This window comes from Heterocephalus glaber, unplaced genomic scaffold, assembly GCF_053883595.1.
Source record: "Heterocephalus glaber isolate CG9 unplaced genomic scaffold, H.glaber_assembly_v1.0 deba00001600, whole genome shotgun sequence".
Lineage (NCBI taxonomy): Eukaryota > Metazoa > Chordata > Mammalia > Rodentia > Bathyergidae > Heterocephalus > Heterocephalus glaber.
Genome location: NW_028258372.1, coordinates 40,362,428 through 40,380,982, shown reverse-complemented (window position 1 = coordinate 40,380,982; position 18,555 = coordinate 40,362,428). Strand labels below are relative to the sequence as shown.

The 18,555-nt window shown below is 57.1% G+C and overlaps 1 protein-coding gene across 4 annotated transcripts in view; it reads left to right on the top strand.

The window, feature by feature from the left end:
* Positions 1 to 269: 269 nt before the first annotated feature.
* Plekha6 (pleckstrin homology domain containing A6) overlaps positions 270 to 18,555 on the top strand; it is a 130,648-nt gene continuing 112,362 nt past the window's right edge. For 2 of the 4 annotated variants that reach the window (XM_004862154.4, XM_087193944.1), the window contains exons 1-3: positions 270 to 404; positions 5,167 to 5,243; positions 8,324 to 8,381. In XM_004862154.4, the coding sequence (XP_004862211.2) occupies positions 322 to 404; positions 5,167 to 5,243; positions 8,324 to 8,381 (218 nt within the window). In that variant the 5' untranslated portion in view covers positions 270 to 321. Of the gene's footprint in view, positions 405 to 5,166; positions 5,244 to 8,323; positions 8,382 to 13,958; positions 14,575 to 14,604; positions 14,822 to 18,555 lie in introns of those variants that run through there. The other 2 variants (XM_021242370.2, XM_021242363.2) reach the window with 2 other exon arrangements.

Here is an 18,555-nt window from a genome sequence, read left to right as displayed (position 1 = left end):
TTACCTTCCCGGGCGCGGCCCTGCCCCGCCCCGCCGCCCGCCAGTGTGGGATCCGAGAGGCGGCGGCGACTTGCGCTCCTGGGGCGCCCGGCTCCGACGGACGCGGCGGCCGAGCGCCCCGCGTAATTACGCCCCGCGCTAATTGCCGGTCATTAAAGTTCGGGAGCGGCCCGGAGCGCTCCGGAGGGCGGCGGTGTCTGCGCGGCGCTCGCCGGGCCGCCGACTGGGCCAACTCGCTTCCGCGGAGGCCACGGTCACCGCCGGGCCCGGAGGGCGCGCGAGCCTCGGAGCCGCTGCCAGCCCGGCGCCCGGGGCGCGGAGATGGCCGAGGAGATCGACTGGCTGGACCTGCCGGGCCGGTGGACCTACGGGGTGGACGGCGGCGGGAGGGTCTTCTTCATCAAGTGAGTGGCCCCTCTTCCTCTGCTTCCCCCAGCCCGGGTTTCTCCTTCAAAGCTGTGCCGCTGGGAAGGCGGCGGAGCCGGGGCGCTGTGGGGCGGAGGAAGGAGGGGCGCTGGACTCCGCCTGGCTGAGAAGTTTATCGCCTTGCCTGTTTGAATGGTCTCCCGCCTTTCGCAGTGGGGCGGAAGGTCCAGCCAGGGCTCAGTGCTCCGGGCAGGGCAGGGCAGGGCAGGGCAGGGCGGTGCCAGCTCCCCTCTTACCGGACGGGCGGCAGAGGAGGCCCCAGGGGCACAGGAAGGCGACCGGCGTCCAGCCTGGCGTCCTCTGCTCCCGGCGCTGAGGGGCCCAGGCTCGGCCCTCCACCCACAGCGCCGGTCACGATGCCCCTGCGGCTCCAGGCCTCCTGCTGCTTCCTGGGTCCTTGGTCAGGAGGGGGAGAAGCTGGAGGCGAGGCGTGCGTGGCATTCTTTAGGGAGAGGGAGCCAGCCCTTGCTGCTCTCCGTAATTTATTGGTGCTGTTCTATTAATTTCATAAACTCGGACGGCCGTGGCCTAATCTCATTATAGAAAGTAGCCCTGCGCGGCCCTCTTTGGCTTCTCCCGTAGGTGTGGTCGCCAGGACAGAAACCTTCCCATGATGTAGCAAGGCTAGAGGCGCAGCATTCTGGACTGTGACCGCCCGGGACAGGCTTTCTCTGCCTCAAGAGGCCACTCACAGAATATGGAAGCTGGCGGGGACCCAGGAGCCACCCTGTGCTGTCCCGAGGGAAGCCGAGGTGCAGAGGGGCGGACGCGCTTGTCTAGGATGAGGCCACTTGTCCCACGGAGCTGGAGCAAAGCCTGGTGTGTGTGGACTCTCCAGCCCCTGTCCCTGCTTCCAGGGGGTCTGCACCAGCGGCAGGCAATGGTTCCCAAGCTTGCTCAAGGCTTTCTGTAATTATCACCACCATCGTCATAATTGGTGTTGTCATTACCTTTTTGTTGTTGTAATAACCTTAGAAATTAACTCCGCTGCAGTTTTTGGCCCTGGGTCACGGGCTCTTGAGTAGCAGAACTTCTCCAGGATTAAAAGTGGGGTCCCCTTCCTCAGTGGCTTGAGACTTTAGAGTCCATAGGAATCATCCAGAGCAGGCCCAGGAGTGTGCACACATAGTCCCAGCTACCTGGGAGGCTGAGGCAGGAGGATCACATGAGCCCAGGAGTTTGAAGTCAACCTGGACAACATTGTAAGACCTCATCTCAAAGAAAAAAATAATCAGCCGAGGAATTTACTAAAAAGGCTGATTCCTGAGTTCTGCCTCTGGAGATTCCTATTCACAAGATCTGGGATGAGGCCTGAGTCTGAACTCCCACAAGCCCCTCAGGTACCCCGGGAAGTGATTAATCTGGTCCTCTCCCTTCTCAGGCTCCTTTTTGCCTCCAGTTTCTTTCATTCCACAAATGCATTGAGCAGTCACTCCCTGCTGCAGCGCTAGACGCTGGAGACAGAAAGCTGTAAGCCTCAGGTCTTCCTTTCGGGTGGCAGGGAGAAAGCACAGGCACTTCCTACACAATCTTCCCGGAAGTGGCGGTGCTATAGGAACGGAGGAAGAGAGAACTAATGCTTGGGTGGGGGGCCCGGGGACCTTGGGGAGGAAGCCCTCAGCCTGTCGGGCTGGTGCCCTCAGAGCGAGCGCAGTGGAGGGGACATGGCAGCCAGGCTAGTGGAGAGAGGGCAGCAGTCGGGGGGGGGCATAGGGCCCCCGGCCTCCAGCAGGCTGCGCAGAGGTGAGGGGAGGAGGCCAGGGTGCTGCGGGTGACTGGGCTGAGAAGGAGGATGGGGCGGCTTGTGTGAGGCCGAGGGGTTTGGATTCGCTCCCACAGGCGATAGGCTGGGAGCCACGGCAGACTTTAAAGGAGGGCTTGACCCAGATATGCGTTCCCAACCGCCCTCTGGCAGCGGCAGGGCGATGATTTGGGAGCTAGGTAGGAGGCAGGGGGAGAAATTGAGGAACAGAAAGTGTAGGAAGTGCTTGTGGAAGTTGAAAGCCTGGAGACAGCTGATGGCGTCGGAATTAAAGCAGGGAGAAGAGGGAGAGAAGGGAGAAAGCGTAGGGAATGGGGTCGCACGTGTCCACCTGCTGCCTGAAGCTTGGGGAGGGCAGAGGTAAATCTCAGCCTTTCTCACCTGAGTGTGCAGCTGAGGTGAGTGTGCAGGCGAGCAAAGCCTGCTCTGGGGAGTCTGGGCCGTCCAGGTTCAGCGGGCACACTGAGTGTGAGGTCACCGGGATGGGCAGGGCTGATGCCTAACAGACAGCTGGGTAGACAGGTGCAGGCCTGGAGAGTCCTGGGGACACCACGCGGAGGCGGGGCCCCAGAGCACAGGAGGGACGGGACCAGCCGAGCCGGGCAGCACCAGAACGCAGGAAAGGAGAGGAAGGAAGGCCGGGTGCGCGTGAGACCTAGGCTCACGGAGCTCTCAGTGCCGGGGCTGGGTGAAGTGCCATCCCGGAAGGTGTGGAAGAGGGCCAGGTCGGATGGATGGCACCGCAGCAGAAGCCACATGGCCCAAAGAGCAGGAAGCATCTGCTGGACCTGGGGGCGCTTTGCGGGCGGTGTCTTTAATGGCAAGTGGTCTCAGGGGAACCTGGGGCCTGAATCCAGACTGCAGTAGACTGGTGACCCGGAGGCAGGAAACAGGGGCAGCTGCAGGGGAGGGGCGTTGAGAGAGGCAGGGTGCCCAGCGGTGGCAGATGTGGATGGGAGCAGTGGGGAAAGCAGAGAACCGGCGGGGAGAGAAGTTCGCGATGCAAGTCTGGGACGCTCAGCAGGGTGAGGTTCTGTAACAGAGAGGAGAGGCCGGCGTGCTGGCCTTCCTGCGTGGGAAGCTGAGACAGGATGGCATAAGACTTGGGAAGGACCCAGCCTGGCCAGCGCCCACAGGGGCAGGCTGTGGACAAGAAGAGGAAGTGGTGGTTGTGGTGGGAAGCCCAGGGTGTGATGGGGTTGTCCTTGCTCTCCAGGCCGGGGGGGGGGGGGCTGGACAGGAAGTCTGAGGGAGCCAACAGCTCGAAAGGAGGGTCAGGGGCTGGCAGCATCGGCGGCCCAAGAGGAGCTGTGGGGGCTGAGGACAGCGGCTGAATTTCCCTACCTCCTGCCCCTTCCTTGCTCCCTCTCCACAGCCTCCCAGGTCTGAGCTGTAAGGCTGGATGCCTGCGGAGTGGAGGCTCAAGTGAGTTAGAGGTTTCCTCATGGCCACCAGCGGCTCCAGGGCATGCGAGTGACTAGAACTGACATGTGGTCTCTTCTCTGCTCCCAGAGGCTGGGTCAGCTGGGAAATCTCTTCCTTCAGCCAGTGTCAGCCCCAGAGAAAAATTAGTGCAGTCAAGAGAAAAAAAGAGTGTCCACACGGGGTATGCGAATGTTCGTAGCAGTGTTATTTGTAATGGCCCGAAATTGCAAACAAGCCAGACATCCATTGACAGGTGAATGGGTGAACACACTGGTAAATACTCCAGTAGACACTACTAACTGCTGCTAATGAAGTACTGACACACGCTACGGCATGGAGGAAGGAGTGGAGAAGGAGAAAGGGAGGGAAGGAGGAAGGAAGGAAGGAAGGAAGGGGTCTAGCTTGCCTAGTTCCATTTATACACAATTCTTGAAGCTCTAGGAAACACAAACTAAGCTATAGTAAGAGAAAGCAGATCAATGTTGCTGGGGAAGGTGGGAGAGAGGAATTTCAAAGGGGCATGAAGAAACTCTTGTGAGTTCATTATGTGGATTTTTTTTCTGGTACTGGGGATCAAACTCAGGACCTTGCTCTTGCGAGGCAGGTGCAGTGCCACTGAGCTAAATCCCCAGCCCCCATTATGTTGATTTTGTTGATAATCTCATACATGTATGTCAAAGCTTACTCAATTGTACATTGTGTATGCAGCTTACTTCCATAAAAATTTAGTGGAGCCTTTCTTAGGAGTTTATTGTATGTCAAAGACACTGCATGGAGTCTTGTCCTGGCCCCAGGTCGCCCTCAGGCCTTGCTGACCGAGGGAGGACCTGGGAGTCTCCTCCACATGCCTCAGCTGGCCAAGTCGGTCAGGTGCTGCATGCTGGGTCACATCTGGCTCTGGGAGAATCTCAGCTGGGGGATGGGGCTGAGAAATAGCAGTGAGCTCCTGTGTCCTCAGACAGAGAGCCCCAGGGTCCACTGCTGGGGAGCCCCTCTTGTTAGGAGGAGCCTGGGGCTGGTGGGGGCGGGGCTAGGCTTATCATCTGCTAGCTGTGCAGATCTTGAACTCAGATTCCTGATCTGTACAGTTGCTAGTGTGAGAGGTGCTGCAGCCTCGTAGACACCCAGCCACTCTCTCCTCTGCCCTCCTTCACAGGAGCTGCCGGCTGGGGACCCCTGCCCCCTCACCTGGCCTCCTCAGGGACGCCTTCTACTCCTCTGGCTCACCTCCTCCCCAGGAGCAGCTTTCTCTGTCCCCGTGTCACCTATCCCTTGCCTTGCTAGGGGTCCTGGTGCACCTGATCTTTTTATGCTGTTTCCTGGGGTGGGGGTGGCTCACGAGCTCTTTGGGGCTGGGGATCAGGCACTGTTTACCTCTGAACCCTCAGAGGCTGCTCCCTAAGATCCTGGGTGAATGTGAATGAGTGGACAGCAGTGTGGGGCTCCCATTTCAGGGCCCTGACAGCAGGGAGTTGGTGATGTGCACTTGGAGGTGGGTGTCCCAAGGCTCAGGGACCCCTCCTGATCCTGAGCTTCTTCTTGGTCCTTCGTAGTGACGAGGAAAAGTCAACCAGCTGGGTGCACCCTGGTACGGAGCTGGCCATCCAGAGCGGACACTCCTGCAGCCCAGGTGAGGAGCCGTCTGCCTGCCTGCACAATCCAGGAGGATGCAGGAGCTGGGGATGGTAGTGGGGTCTCAAGGCTGGATCAGCCTCGCCTCTGGAGGAACCTCTGCATCTCTCCATGCTTCCACGTGTACCACTGGCATCTGGGACAGACCTTGGAGGACAGAGATCTTACTCCTCTCTCTTCCCTCTGTCCGGTTGGAAAGTGCCCTCTAGTCTGAGGCTCCTGAAATGGCAACCCCCAGCCCCAAGTGCTGTGTGCCAGGTTGGCAGTGTGTCCATCTGTGTTCCCAGTACAGCTGCCACTGGCCCCGTGGAAATGTGGTTAGTGCTACTGAGGACCTGAAATTGAAAAATGTTTGTTCTTTGAGAGCCAGGTCTGGTGGTGCACACCTCTGATCTTAACACTCCGGAGGCTGAGGCAGGAGGATTGTAACTTCATGCCCAGCCTGGACAAAGTGACTTAAAGAGGCCCTGTCTTGCAATTAAAAAAATAAAGAAGGACTGGGGATATAGCTCAGTGTGAAGGTTCTAGATTCCATCCCCACCACCACCACCACCAAAAAGAGAAAAAGAAAAAGAAAAAAGTAAATAGCCCCTTGTGGCTAGTAGGAACTCCTTCACAGGGGGAGAAAGAGGAAAGAGAAGATGCAAAGGCTAGCAGTAGTTACTTCCTTGCCCTTGGGGACCTCCCAGGCTAGTGGGAAAGGTGGGACACATCTAGTGAACAACAAGTCAGAAACAGCCAAAGTAGCTTGGTGCGGTGGTGCACATTTATAATCTCAGCACTCAGTACTGCAAAAACAAAAAACAAAACAAAAACAAAGCCAAAGAAAAAGGTTTCAATCTGCATTGCAAGGGTGGGGATACCAGGAACCAAGGCCAGGGACTGTAATAGACGCTCAGGCCTCCCTCCTTGGGACACCACTGGAGGTCAGTGGGAAGAGGGGGTGAGAGAGGAGCATCATGGGAGAATCTCTGCCCATCCAGCCTTCCTCTGGGCGGACACTAGGCATCCGGCTCTGGGAGCCTCCCTCGATCACTCGTGGGGCACAGCCAGCACTGCTGGACACACTGGGTAGGATCTGGATTTGCCCAGAGCCTGCTTCTGTTCGATGCTGGGCTGCAGTCATTGTGTCAGGCAGGAAAATTGAAGAACAGAGAGGAAGTCTCTGGCTCCAGGCCATTTGGCTAATATGCAAAGCAGTGTCATTGCAAAGTGCAGAAGCTCTGGTCTGGACTTTACTTGCCATCAGTGTGGTCCTGGGCAGGTGGCTTGAGTCCCCTGAGACAGCTTCTTCATCTATGCGATGGGACAAGGTGGTCGTAAGAGTCACCCCTGGCACCACAAAGGGAGATAGCAGCCGCTGGACTGTCGCTGACGTGTTTCCAGCTTGAAGGAGGCCTCTTCCCTCCAGGGCCAAGGTTGTTTTCTTTCAGCCACAGGTGTTGCTGCTGCTGCAGGGTCTTGGCTGTCCACAGTTGGGTCCATCGCCACCCTAGAGAGGATTGGAAGATGTGTAAGAGCTTGGAAGCCAGCTCTTTCCTTTGGGGCTGCAGCCAGCTGGTCGCCCAAGGCTGGGAAGGGGTTAAGGCACCCTCTAAGCTTGCCGGGAAGGCAGCTGCCTCGGTGGGCACTCCGCCTGGACAGGAATATAAGCACCCTCGGTGTTGCCCAGGCAGAGAGGGCAGTGTGCGGCGAAGTTGCTAGAAAAAGACAGGGGACAATCCACACTGGCTGCCTTCCCAGACGCATCACAGTGGCAGGATTATTTATGATTCTGACCCAAAGGGGATCCCTCTGCTTGGGTAGACTGCCAACCCACGCCCTTCTGAATGGGACGTCCCCCGGCAGGGACAGAGGGGAACAAGTAGCATTTATGGAGCAGCACAGAGGAAAGAGTGTGGGCGTGGGAGGCAGCAGATCAGCGCTCATACCCAACCCTGTGTGTCCCTAAGCAAGGTGATGAATGCGCCCGGGCCTCAGTCTCCTCGTCTGTGAACACGTTTGGGCGACACCCCTGTGCCATGTTGCCAGGCAGATTAGATGTGCTAGTGGAGTGGCGTTCAGGGCTTAGCTGGAGGATGGGAGCGCTTCACCTGGTTGACAAGCGTTGTTAGCTCTCCGGGCTGCATCCTGGGCTGGAAGTGGGGCTCACTGCCATTCGCTCGGATTCACTGAAGAAGCAGCAGCACTGCCAGCAGCAGCTCTGGAGGTAGAGACCTCTGATCAGCACAAGTGCACAGAGCGGATGAGTCGGAACTGGGCTTTCCGCCCTGTGCTCCTGGGCTGGGTTCTGTGCAGTGTGCGCCCCAAGCAGCAGGGAAGCTGGCCGGAGACATTCAGGCCGGCGGAGAGTGGCTGTACCTCAGAGAACCCCGCACCCAGGGCAGCTGTTTGGAGAAAGGTTGCAGTGATGGTCCAGAGAATCCCCGCCTGTTTTCCAATACGTCAGCAAGGCGGCTCCCACACCCTCCAGGAATGATCCCGACTTAGCGGACCCTGTTTCAGAAATAAAAAATAAACCAAAAAGCACTGATGATGGAGCTCAGTGCAAAGGCCCTGGGTTTAATCCCCAGGACAGCAAAAAACAAAAACAAAAATAAAAACAAATCCCAAGTCTCCTCATTTTCTGGGACGGGTTTCCCAGGTCCTCGGCCTCGAGTTGGGAAGCAGCAGAATCTGGCACTCAGAGCACTGGCCCGGGGCTGAGACCCTTGAATCCTAGCTGGATTTCAGTGCTAAGGACTGAGTCTGGCTTTCGCTTCTGTGGCTGGAGGGGCTGCTCGGGTGACCCGAGGACACTTCCAGGACAGCTTCTGCTCTCACTGCTCTGTCTGGGGGCCTGGCCCAGCGCAGGTGCTCAGAGAGGTTTGCCGAGTGAGTCAGCAGTCCCTTCAGGCAGCGGCTCCTTCGGTGGCCTCGTGATGGCCCCCATCTCGGTCACTGTCCCCAGGAATCTGGGGCTGGGGCTGGCCCGAGAGCGCTGTGGACTCTCAGGCCCAGGCTCAGCCCTGTCCCTCCCGAGGGCAGGTCAGGTGTGGCCCAGCTCACCCGCCCTGTGCTGCTCTTGCCTCCTCGCAGATTTGCCCAAGGGCTGGGAGACAGATTCCACCCCCGAAGGAGCTGTGTACTTCATCAGGTGAGTAAGACGAGAGTTTTCTTTCTCATCCCCTTCCTGCTGATGCTGCTTGCATCCCGGTCACCAGTCCTCCTGGGGAGGGGAGGCGGTTTAAAGGTCTGCTTTGTCCCTGCCTGGGAGCCCAGCAGATGGAGGCAGAGAGAGAGAGAGAGAGAGAGTGTGTGTGTGTTGGCCTGGGGGAGGCCCGTGTTCATCTCAGAGGCTTCTGGGTGGGGTGGGAGTGCTGTGTGCAACTGGGAAGGACTCTGGGCACAAGGACTTGCTGGAGTTTGGAGATGGAGCAGCTCGCAGGACACGCAGCTGTGGGAAGGGCAGGTGTGGTGGGCATCATGACAGAACTAAGCCAGGCCGGCGCTCTCGCTGTCCTGGATGGGGACACCTGCCACTTCCGCTGGAGGTGTGTGGGCTGGGCAGCCTGGCCCTTGGCAGTGTGGATGTGCCCAGGAAGCCATCCTGGACTTCAGGGTGGATGCAGGCGGCACAGGCCTCTGGGCTCATTTCCCTTGGCCTAGGCCTTTGTCTCCCACTCCCAGCTGGGTGGAGTCCTGGCTTCCTCCCTGCGGGAGAGGCTCTGTGTGCCCAGGCCTGGGCTTCCCCACCTGGTCTGGTCCTCGATTCACAGAGATGACAGCACCACTGCCCGCTGGCTGGATCACTGGCACTGCCAGAGGGGTCACAGGGCCCAGGGAGGGAGGGCCCTGTCTCTTTCCCATTCCCTCCTGCTCCTCTCTGAGATCCTCACCCCTCAGGAAAGAGACAGGGCCCCTTTTCATCCCTATCTCAAGACCCATGAGTACACCAGCTTGGTTGTTAATCATTTACTCGGAACAAAAGTGGAAGCCTTTCTGTAAATGATCTGTTTTGGAACTTGTTCTGCGGTACATGGCGCTTACGCTTTGAGCTTTCCCTGACTTGAACCCAAATCCTTCTCGCTTCGGTTAAGAACTGTCTTCTTTTCTCCTTCTGACATAGATCATCTCAGTATTCCTCAATATACAGCGAGATTGTGCAGGATGCACTTTCAGTGTTACTCCTCTCACCTCTCCTTAAAAGCTCCCCACCTAAGATGGAACAGTTCCCAACCTCCTCTCTGTACCTGGCCAGCTATGCCGCCTCTCAGCTTCCTGTCCCTCCATCGAGTCAGACTCATTCCCACCTCAGGACCTTGACACACACTTCTCCCTGTGCCTGGAGCACCTCTCTTCTGTTCCCACCCATGCGGCTCCCTCGTGGATTGGCTCAAGTGTCATCTCCTTGGCAGTGCCTTTGCTGACTGCTAAAGTTCCCACCCCTCCTTCAGTCGTGTTTTTCCCCAAACCTACCACTACCTGAACGTTTTAAAAGTCTATTTATTTACTTTTTCTGGCTGGTGTTCTCCACTAGCTCGTAATCCTTGAGAGCAGATTCTGGCTGTGCCATTTGTTCCCCATACCCCCGGAACTTTCTAGTGCATGACAGAAAGTCAATATTTGCTGAAATGAGTGAGTGAATGAAAGACACTGGGAGGTAAAGGCCAGAAGCAAAATGCATGCCTGCTTCAGCCGCAGCCCAGAGCTTTCTCCTAAGCTCCCCTGTCTGTGTGCATGGACAGCAGCAGCTCTCGGAGACCTCTCCTTCCCTGCCCTGCACTGCCCGGACTAGTCCTTCACTCCTCCTGCATAGCCACCACTTCTCTCTCCCTGAGCTTCCTGACAGCCCGCCACCATGCCGGCAGCTTCCGCCTTGTCTTCCCTGCAGCCACACTGCTGCCAGAGGGAGTGCCCTTGTCTACAGCACCAATTCACTCATATCACTGTCACTCTCCATTAAAACCCTCCCACGTCTCCCCTCGCTTAAGGACAAAATCGAAGTTCTCCACGCAGGCACTCAAAGGGGTTCGGGGCCCAGCCCTGACCTCCCCTCCCGCTCAGCTTGGCCCTGTGTCCCTCAGCGCACCCAAGCCCTCCAGGGATCCGCTCCCTCCGCTGACAGGGCTCCTGTCATGTCCCCTGCGAGCCCTGTTCTTCCTTCCAGACCCCGTCTGGGGCCCCCTCCTCAGGGCAGCCACGCCCAGCATGGTTGTTTACGATTGTGTTGTTTTTCCCCAGTCACTGCTCCCCGCCCTGAGCACATCACAATCACCCGAGGGTTTGTTGAGACAGATTGCTGGCCCTTGCCCTCGAGTTTCTGACTCAGAGTTGACTCTGCACTTCTGACAAGTTTCTAGGTGACACTGAGCACTGGTCGGAGACCACACATCCAGAACCCCTAGTGTGGTGAAAACTGGACCCAGGCAGGTGGGGCCTGAGGTGGCCATGAAGTCTGGCGACATAGCCAGTACTGTTCTGTTGTCTTGGGATGGACGCCGGTGGCTGTGTCTTGTGTGCTCGCGTGTGTCCCAGGCTCGGTGGCCATGCTGTACACCAGCTGTCACCCTCTCAGAGCTAAGGGCTTCACTGCGTCACCTCATTTAGCCTCACAGTACCTTTACGGGGAGGGACAGCACTCTTACCTGTTTTAGCAAATAACAGGGAGAGCCAGACAGTGTCTCCAAGCTTGCAGAGAGCCTGGCTCCGGGTGGCCCTGGCTCTTTGTGATTTCACAGCCAAGCTCTTAGCAGAGTACATGGCTGCTCCAGCTCTACTGGGTCCTGGCTTGGACAGGGAGGTGCTTCGTGATCCTGAGTGAAGGAGTGAGTGACGCAGGGCTGATTCCCTCATCTTCACAGTTCCTGGTTCAAGCTGTCCCTGAAAAGGTTGCTGACATTTGGTTGGTGGGTGAATTAGACATGTCTGAACCCAGACATGGATCCTGAGTGGTACTCAGGACAATCAGATGTCCAGACGACTTGGGGAGCTATTTTTGCTTCTAGTATGAATGAGTCAAATTTCAATGAGCAAATACTATTTGCCCGGGCTCAAACAAGAGTGATATAATTAGGTGTGAGTCCTCTCCTTCCTGGTGTTGAGAGGCGATTCTCATGATACACACAGCTGACGTGTTGTCAGCTCCAGCGTGCCTGCGGTTTTGAAGGTCTTGTTTACCTGGAAGGAGGTGTGGGGACTAAAGGCAAAGGGTGGAAAGGGGTGAAGCCCCATTGCCAGCTTGTGTGTACTTACCACATATATCCACACGAGGGCACCAGAGCATGCATGATCGCCCCTCATCGGCCTCTAAGGCGCTTGCTCAGGGTTACACCTCAATCCCAGTGGGCCTGGCAGGCTTCTTTCTGATACTTCGAGGTTTGGCTGTGTAGTTGAGAGTGGTGGTCCATGCCTGCAACCCTAGCTGCTGGGGAGACTGAGGCAGAAGGGTTGCAAGTTCCAGGCCAGCCCGGGCAACTTGGCAAGAGCCTGTGTCAAAATTTTGAAAATTTTAAAAAGGGATGGGGATGTCGCTCAGCACTCCCTGGGTTCAATCTCAAGTATCAAAAAAGAAGAAAAAAAGTAGAAAGGAAGGAAGAAAAGAAAGGATGGAAGGGGGCCGGGGATGTAGCTCAGTGGTGCTGCTGCCTGCCTCGCAAGTGCAAGGTCCCAAGTTCGATCCCCGGTGCCAAAAAAAAAAGAAAGAAAGGATGGAAGGAAGAGAGAAAAAGTCCCAGCTATGTGGCACTGTGTCTGACCAGCAGGAATCCTCTCCTTGCCCTCGCCTCCCTCCCCTGCTCCCCAGTCCAGCTGCCAGCTATGGTCTGCTCTCAGCCCTTCGTCTGTGACAGCGCGGGACTGGGCAGGTGGTGCCCACAATGCAGCCAGGACTGCTCTGAGCCAGGCTGGGGCTGTACCCTGGGGGTGCAGGGCTGGGCCTGGAGACCCAGGGGAGCCCTGGGAGGCTGTATAGACCCTCGCCAGTGGGAGCCCAGAGGAGGAGGGATTGCAGGAAGTGAGGTGGTCCCACCAGGAGCTGTTCTGTTGTCTCCAGAAGGCAGACAGAATGGACAAGCCCGGGGCAGCGTCTGATTGATAGAGCGGCCCTGCCAGCGCCTACTTCAGAAAGTCAGCTAGCACCTCAGGATGGTGAGGAGTGAGGTAGAGCAAGAGACAAGGTAGCGAACAACGCTCCGGGCGTCAGAGGAACACCGTCTGCAGTGAGGGAAACTGAGGCTCAGTGGGCAGTAGCTGTTCCCCAGGAGGTGCCTTCTGGAGGGTGGAGGTGCAAATGGCAAAGGGCCCCTGTGCCTAGTGGCGCTGAGGGGTGGCGAGTCCTCCAGCTCAGCTCAGCGGCCACAGGCCACGTGGGGGCGCTCTGGTGCTCAGAGGCTTGGGGCCTGGAGAGGCTGAGCCACCAGGAGTCTCATGCCTCCCTCAGCCTCCCCAGAGGCATCCTGCTGCTCTGCCTGCTTCCTCCGCTCTGCCTCGCCTCGCCTGGCCTGTCTGGCACCCCAAGACCCTCGCACTGCACCTCCTACCCTGGTCCCCAACAGGAAGGCACCGCCCCGCACAAGGCCTCCCTTTGGCCTTTCATCCCCCCATGGGCCCAGGTCACCCTGCTCAGGCTCCTCGGTTCATCCGGGGACTGTCTGCAGCCCTTGCTCCATGTCTGCCAGAGAGGAAAGCCACCCAGAAGGCTGGTCTGTCGCAGCCTTTTCCAGCTGTCTGAAGACTGCAGGCTGGGGTCCTCATCCCTTTCCCCATCCCACTCCCCGGTGCAGCCATCCCTCCCCCAACCCTACAGTGCCCCATTAGCTCTGAGGCCAGAGACCCCCAAAAGCGGCTCGCTGCTGGCTGCCTGGTGGCAGAATCTCCCCTGCTCGCACCAGGCAGCCTTGCCAAGTCCTGCAGCTCCAGGGCAGGTGAGTGGGGTGTCACTGTCCTGCCTCATGCGAAGCTCCCTGCCCTTCAGTGGAGTGGCTTTCCCAGAGCCTGTGAGGGCAGCCTGGGATCTCAGCTGGCCAGGGGAGGGGGGTGGCAAGGGCCCCAGCCCATGAGGGCTGCAGTAACCAGCTCCTCCTGGGAGGGAGGGACGTTGCTCAGTCCCTCCAACAGCAGCACATTCTTTGTAAAGAAAAGGACTTGGGTGGTGAAAGTGATGTCTATACCCGGATCACTGTCAGACTCACTCTCCCTGGAGCGAAGCGAGAGCTGCCGTGTAGGTGAGGCATGACAGACACCCTGGATTTAAGCTGCTCCTTACAGTATTTCTAAACCTGGAAGTGACTCCAGGAGCTCCAGGGGTTTGGGCTGCGGTTCTGGGTCCAAGGAGTGGGCAGGATTGAGACCAGTGAGCCGGCCTGGAAGTTTAGGTGCAAATCCTCCATTTTCTTCCCATCTCTCTGATCCTGGTTACAAAATCGGTGTTTCTGTTGTTTTTGTCCATTGTCACAGAGAAGCTGTTATTTTTCCAGCATCCACAGAAACGTGGAGGGAAACTGAGGCAGGGTGCAAGACAGACACAGACACAGACACACACACCCCACCCCCCCCCCCCCGAGGCGGGGAAATGTCCACGCTAGAAACCAGGCAACAGCCCTATTGTCCCGAGTCCTTCTGCTTCTAATCATCAATAGTGCAGAACCCAGGTGTCCGCCGGAGACCAATTTGGGCCGAGGAGCAGGAGGTCCTGGGGTCTTATAATGGGCTCCACCCTCTTGAGTTCTTTAAATTCCTGCTGTTGGGTGGGGAGTGTGAAGGTACCAGGGCCTCAGCTGAGTGCTGCCCCCAGAGCTGCAGAGCTGCACCCCTCTTTGGGACAGGCGGCCACAGAGGGGCCGGGGTAGTGTGGGTGCTCCCCACGGCTCTGATAGTGCAGCTCCCCCAGCCTCTGGCCCGGTCCCTTTTCGGGGGACAGCCTTGTCCAGGCAGTGGGAGGTCAGGGAGGCTCTCCCCAGAGGCCGGCCAGGTCGGCTGATTAGCAGCTTGTCCCTGGTGCGGATGGAGTTAAACCTTTCCGGGGACTATTTACTTCTGATCCTAAGTGACAGCTTGGGGAGGGAGAGTCACGTGGCCCTGAAATCCCCGCGGGAGCCCATGGAGCATGCCCAGCTGCTTCTGCCTGGGAAAGGTGCTGGATCCTGCAGTTACCGCAGCAGCATCCTTTCCCGGAGCCAGGGACCTGCCAGCCAGAGAGATGACTGATTAGATCAGCTCAGATCCAGAGCCCGGCTCTTCAGAAGGGGCCCCCGAGGGCGGGAGGTCGACCCCAGCCGGCCTGAGCTGGGGGAGGGGTGCCTGGGCCGCAGAGGGTGGCTCTCAGCCGGATCTCACTTCTGAAGGAGCTGGTGAGTGTTTTGAGGCGTCAGAGAGAGAGGCGGGAGGAGGAAGCTTGGGCTTGGGTCAGGGCTGGCAGCCGCCTGGCTGCCCGTGGGCCCGGCTGTGTGCACTGCTGTACCACCGCCCTCCCCAGCCTCCGCCTTGGCAGCCTCTTGGGATGGAGAATGCTGAGAAAGCTGATCTTAGCGCTGTCTGTGCCCCCGCCGGCTTCCACGATCCTGCGGAAGGGCTGATGCATCTGAATTGCATCCTGGGGTGAGGGCAGCTTTGGGCTGCTGGTCTCCTGGGTCCGGCCGGGCCCCCCAGCCTGGCCAGGGCGCAGAGGCCTGCCCTGCCCTGCCTCTGATGGGCTGGAAGGAATGAGTGATGCCCAGGGGAGCAGAGGCAGGGGTCGGGGTCAGGGTGGGTCAGCCCCCGGGCCCACCTCCCAGTGGGATGGGCCAGAGCGGGTCTTTCCTCGGGGGGCAGGGGCTCTGGGGAGTCTGGGGTGAAGGGAGACGGGAGCTCCTGCAGGTGCTAGAGCCCGGGACAGTACTGCGGGGAGTGAGGGGACTGCGGGCATGGGGGCCTCGAGCTGAGCTGAGAGCCCCAGGTTTATTGTGTGAGGAGTCTGGATGGAGGGAGGCTGGGAACTGGCCAGAGAGGGCCCGGAGAGCCGGGGTGGGCTGAGGGCCGGAACGGGGAAGGCAGGGCGAGGAGGCTCCTGGGAGAGGCTTCCGAGGCAGCGGGCCAGCCAGGGCTGAGAGGGCCGGAGGTGGGTGCCCGGGTGCAGGGCGAGCTGCAGGAGGCCGCGGCGAGGAGGCAGTGCAGTTGGCCACGAGGGAGTCGCGGCCTTCAGAGCCGGGCAGGCTTCCCCGAGGCCCTGTAGACCTGGCCCTGCAGCGGGCAGTCGGGCGGTGCCGTCCACTGCGGTCTCCGCGGGCGGAGGCTGGGCCCGGGTCCGGGTGCCCGCGGGGCGCTGCGGGTGCCCTGGCCCGGCCTCCGGGCGGCGGCGGAGGAGCGGGGCTCGGGATCCGGCTGGGGCCGCGGGTCTTCAGCCCCACCTGGGGGAGCTGCAGGGCGGGAGCCGCGCGGACCCGCGTGGAGAGGACGGAGGGCGGGGGAGAGGCCCGGCCCCGGGCGCGCGCGGCGTCGGGGCCGCAGATACAAGGCGTGAATTATTCCGTCCTTGGTTTCCCCATGGGCGGCCAGGTGATAGATGTGAGCGCGGGGTGTAATTAATCCCGCGGGCTGCAGACAAAGCGCACTTTTCCCTTTGCCAGTTGGGCTCCTTTCCCTTTCCACAGCGAGGTGACGGTGCGGGACGCATTACACCGATAATCACCTTCAGCGCGTCTGCCTGGATCATCGAGTTGGAGTCTTCTTGCTCGGTGCAAATGAAGTAATTACCGAGGAAGTCGGGGAGCCCCGCCTCCGGGCGCGTACTGCGGCCCAGGCCGCCGCCCCTCTGCGGGCTCCTCTCCGCCTCCCTCACCTGCCGGCCAGACCCGCGCGGCCCGGTGTGGGGGGACGGGACGGGGCGCAGTCTGAGCCAGACCTCTGAAGCAGCTGAGGGAGGCGACTTCCGGCCTCCCACCAGCTAAGACTCGTTTGAGAAACATTGGGAGTCAGTGGAGGCCACAGGAAGGAAGGAGAGGAATCTCCCAGTTTAGGGGTCTCCTGCGGACCCCCTCAGAGGCTCTCATCCCGGCCCTGCACGGCCAGATGAGCCCCAGGCCGGCCTTCCTGGGGTCCCAGGGCCGGGGCTGTCACCTCGCAGGCGGCTTCCTTGACTCTTTCTGAACCCAGTCAAAACCTGAGGCCCTGGGCGCCCCATTCTTGGGCTCTGAGCCTGAAGGGGCCCGGAACACGTGGCAGTAAAAGGGTTTTCCTGTGAAAACAGCATGTAGCCGTAGTGCATTTTACACGAGCGTTTCTTTTTTTTTGGAAGGGGTGGTACCAGGGATCAAACTCAGGTCCTCGCACTTAGGAGGCAGGTGGCAGAGCCGCTGAGCTAAATCCCCAGCCTCTATATGAGTGTTTTTGTGTGGGGCAGGTAGGGTGTTAGCCCTATTTTCCTTTCACAAATAAACACAATATAAATATTTTTGTTCACGAAGCATTCTCTTTATTTTGGATCATTTCCAAAGGATACATCCCAAGCCGTAGAACTGATGGAATAAAGAGCACTCATTAAAAACATTTACTATTCCATGAGCATAAAAATAATACATAATCGTTAAAAAATGTAGACAGACATGCAAAGTTTAAGTCTATCCATAATTCTCTGAGATTTCATGTGTATACGTATATCTTTTCAGGAATTCACATACAGACATGACTAGATTTATCACCATCATAAACATATATATCATTAAAACTTTGAGCCAGATGTACATATTGTCACTTAAGCATTTTCCCATGTCATTAATATTCTCTTAACATCCAAGTGCCTGTCTAGTATTTTATTATGCATCTAATCTATTTGTTTTTTTGACCCTTATGTCAGACCAGCTGATTCCAGTTTTTTGCTTTTATAAACAATGCTATAGTGAAAGTATAAATATCTGAGTTGTTATACATATGAGTAATTTTTTTTCCTTAGGCCACATGTTTAGAAGTGGAATTGCTGCATATTTTTAAATATTTGGGCATATTTTACCAAATTCCTCACTCAAAAGCATGAACTTATACTCCCAGCAGTTGTGTCTGAGAATGTGTTTTGTGGCATGAGCAGGAGCATTGAGTGTTGTAACATTATTTAGGTTCTTGACTCACTGTTCTTCATTGTTTCTACTCCTTTGCTTGATTTGTTCCTCCAGTGGTAAGATGGAAAATTAAAAAAAAAAAGAGATGAGTTAAGCATGACTAGTCTGTATTTATAAAAATATAAAATATACTCCTTTAACAAACATATGTTCAAGTCTTTGGCTTTTTTCTTTCTTTCTTTTTTCTTTTTTTTTTTTTTTTGGTAGTAATGGAGATCCAACCTAGGGCCTTTGCACTGAGCTGTAGCTCTCCAGCTCTTTGTATTTTTTATTTTGGGAAAAGGTTCTCACTGCACTGCTAAATTGCCCAGGCTGGGATCAAAATTGCAATCCTCCCACCTCAGCCTCCCAGACTGCTGGGATTATAGGTGTGTACCACCACAGCTAGCTCTGGTTCAGCCTTTGGTCTTTCTTTTTTTTTTTTTTTTTTTTTTGAGTCCCCGTCTTGCTACATTGTTCAAGCTGGCCTTGAACTCAGCGCTTCTCCCGCCTCAGTCTCCTGAGTGCTGAGATCACAGATGTGTGCCAATACACCCAGCTTTTGCATCAAATCTACTCAGTCTTATTCTGGTGAGCTCTCTTTGTACTGTTCTAAATTAGTATGAGCTGATCTGATAAATTCTGGTCCGTGTGTTATTAAGAGAGAGTTGGTGGAAAGAAGGTTCATCTGGAATTTGAAGATATGGATTGAAATCCTGGTCTAAGACAGGCATGGTGGCACAGACTATAATTCCAGCACTGGTAGGCTGTGGCAGGAGGATTGCCTCAAGTAAGAGGCCAGCCTGAACTACACAGCGAGACCCTGTCTCAAAAAACCAAAAACAAACCAAATCAAACAGAACAGAACTGAACTCCTTCCTGGTCCACAGTACTAGCTGTATGACCTGCAGCAACTCAGTCCCCTTGAGCCTTTGCTTCCTGGTCTGACAATGAGTTAAATACCGCTACCCACCTGCTACTACCCTGTTGATAGCTTGATGAGTAATGGGCGTAGCCGTGAATTGTAAACTGCAGGTCACCACACAAATGTCAGCTATTACTGACCAGTGCTTTAAATCACAGGCCAGCCAGGTGCTGTGGTGGGCTGGTGTGAAATGTGCTTAGGGCAGGTAGTATAGGGGGTGACAGAATCCTCCCAGGTCACTCACCCAGTCTCCGTAGATGGTGGGTCTTGTTGTAGGGGTTCAGGAAATGGAGGGGGCACCCCCCCCAGGCCAGGGCTGCTCCTTGGTCCTGGTTTCA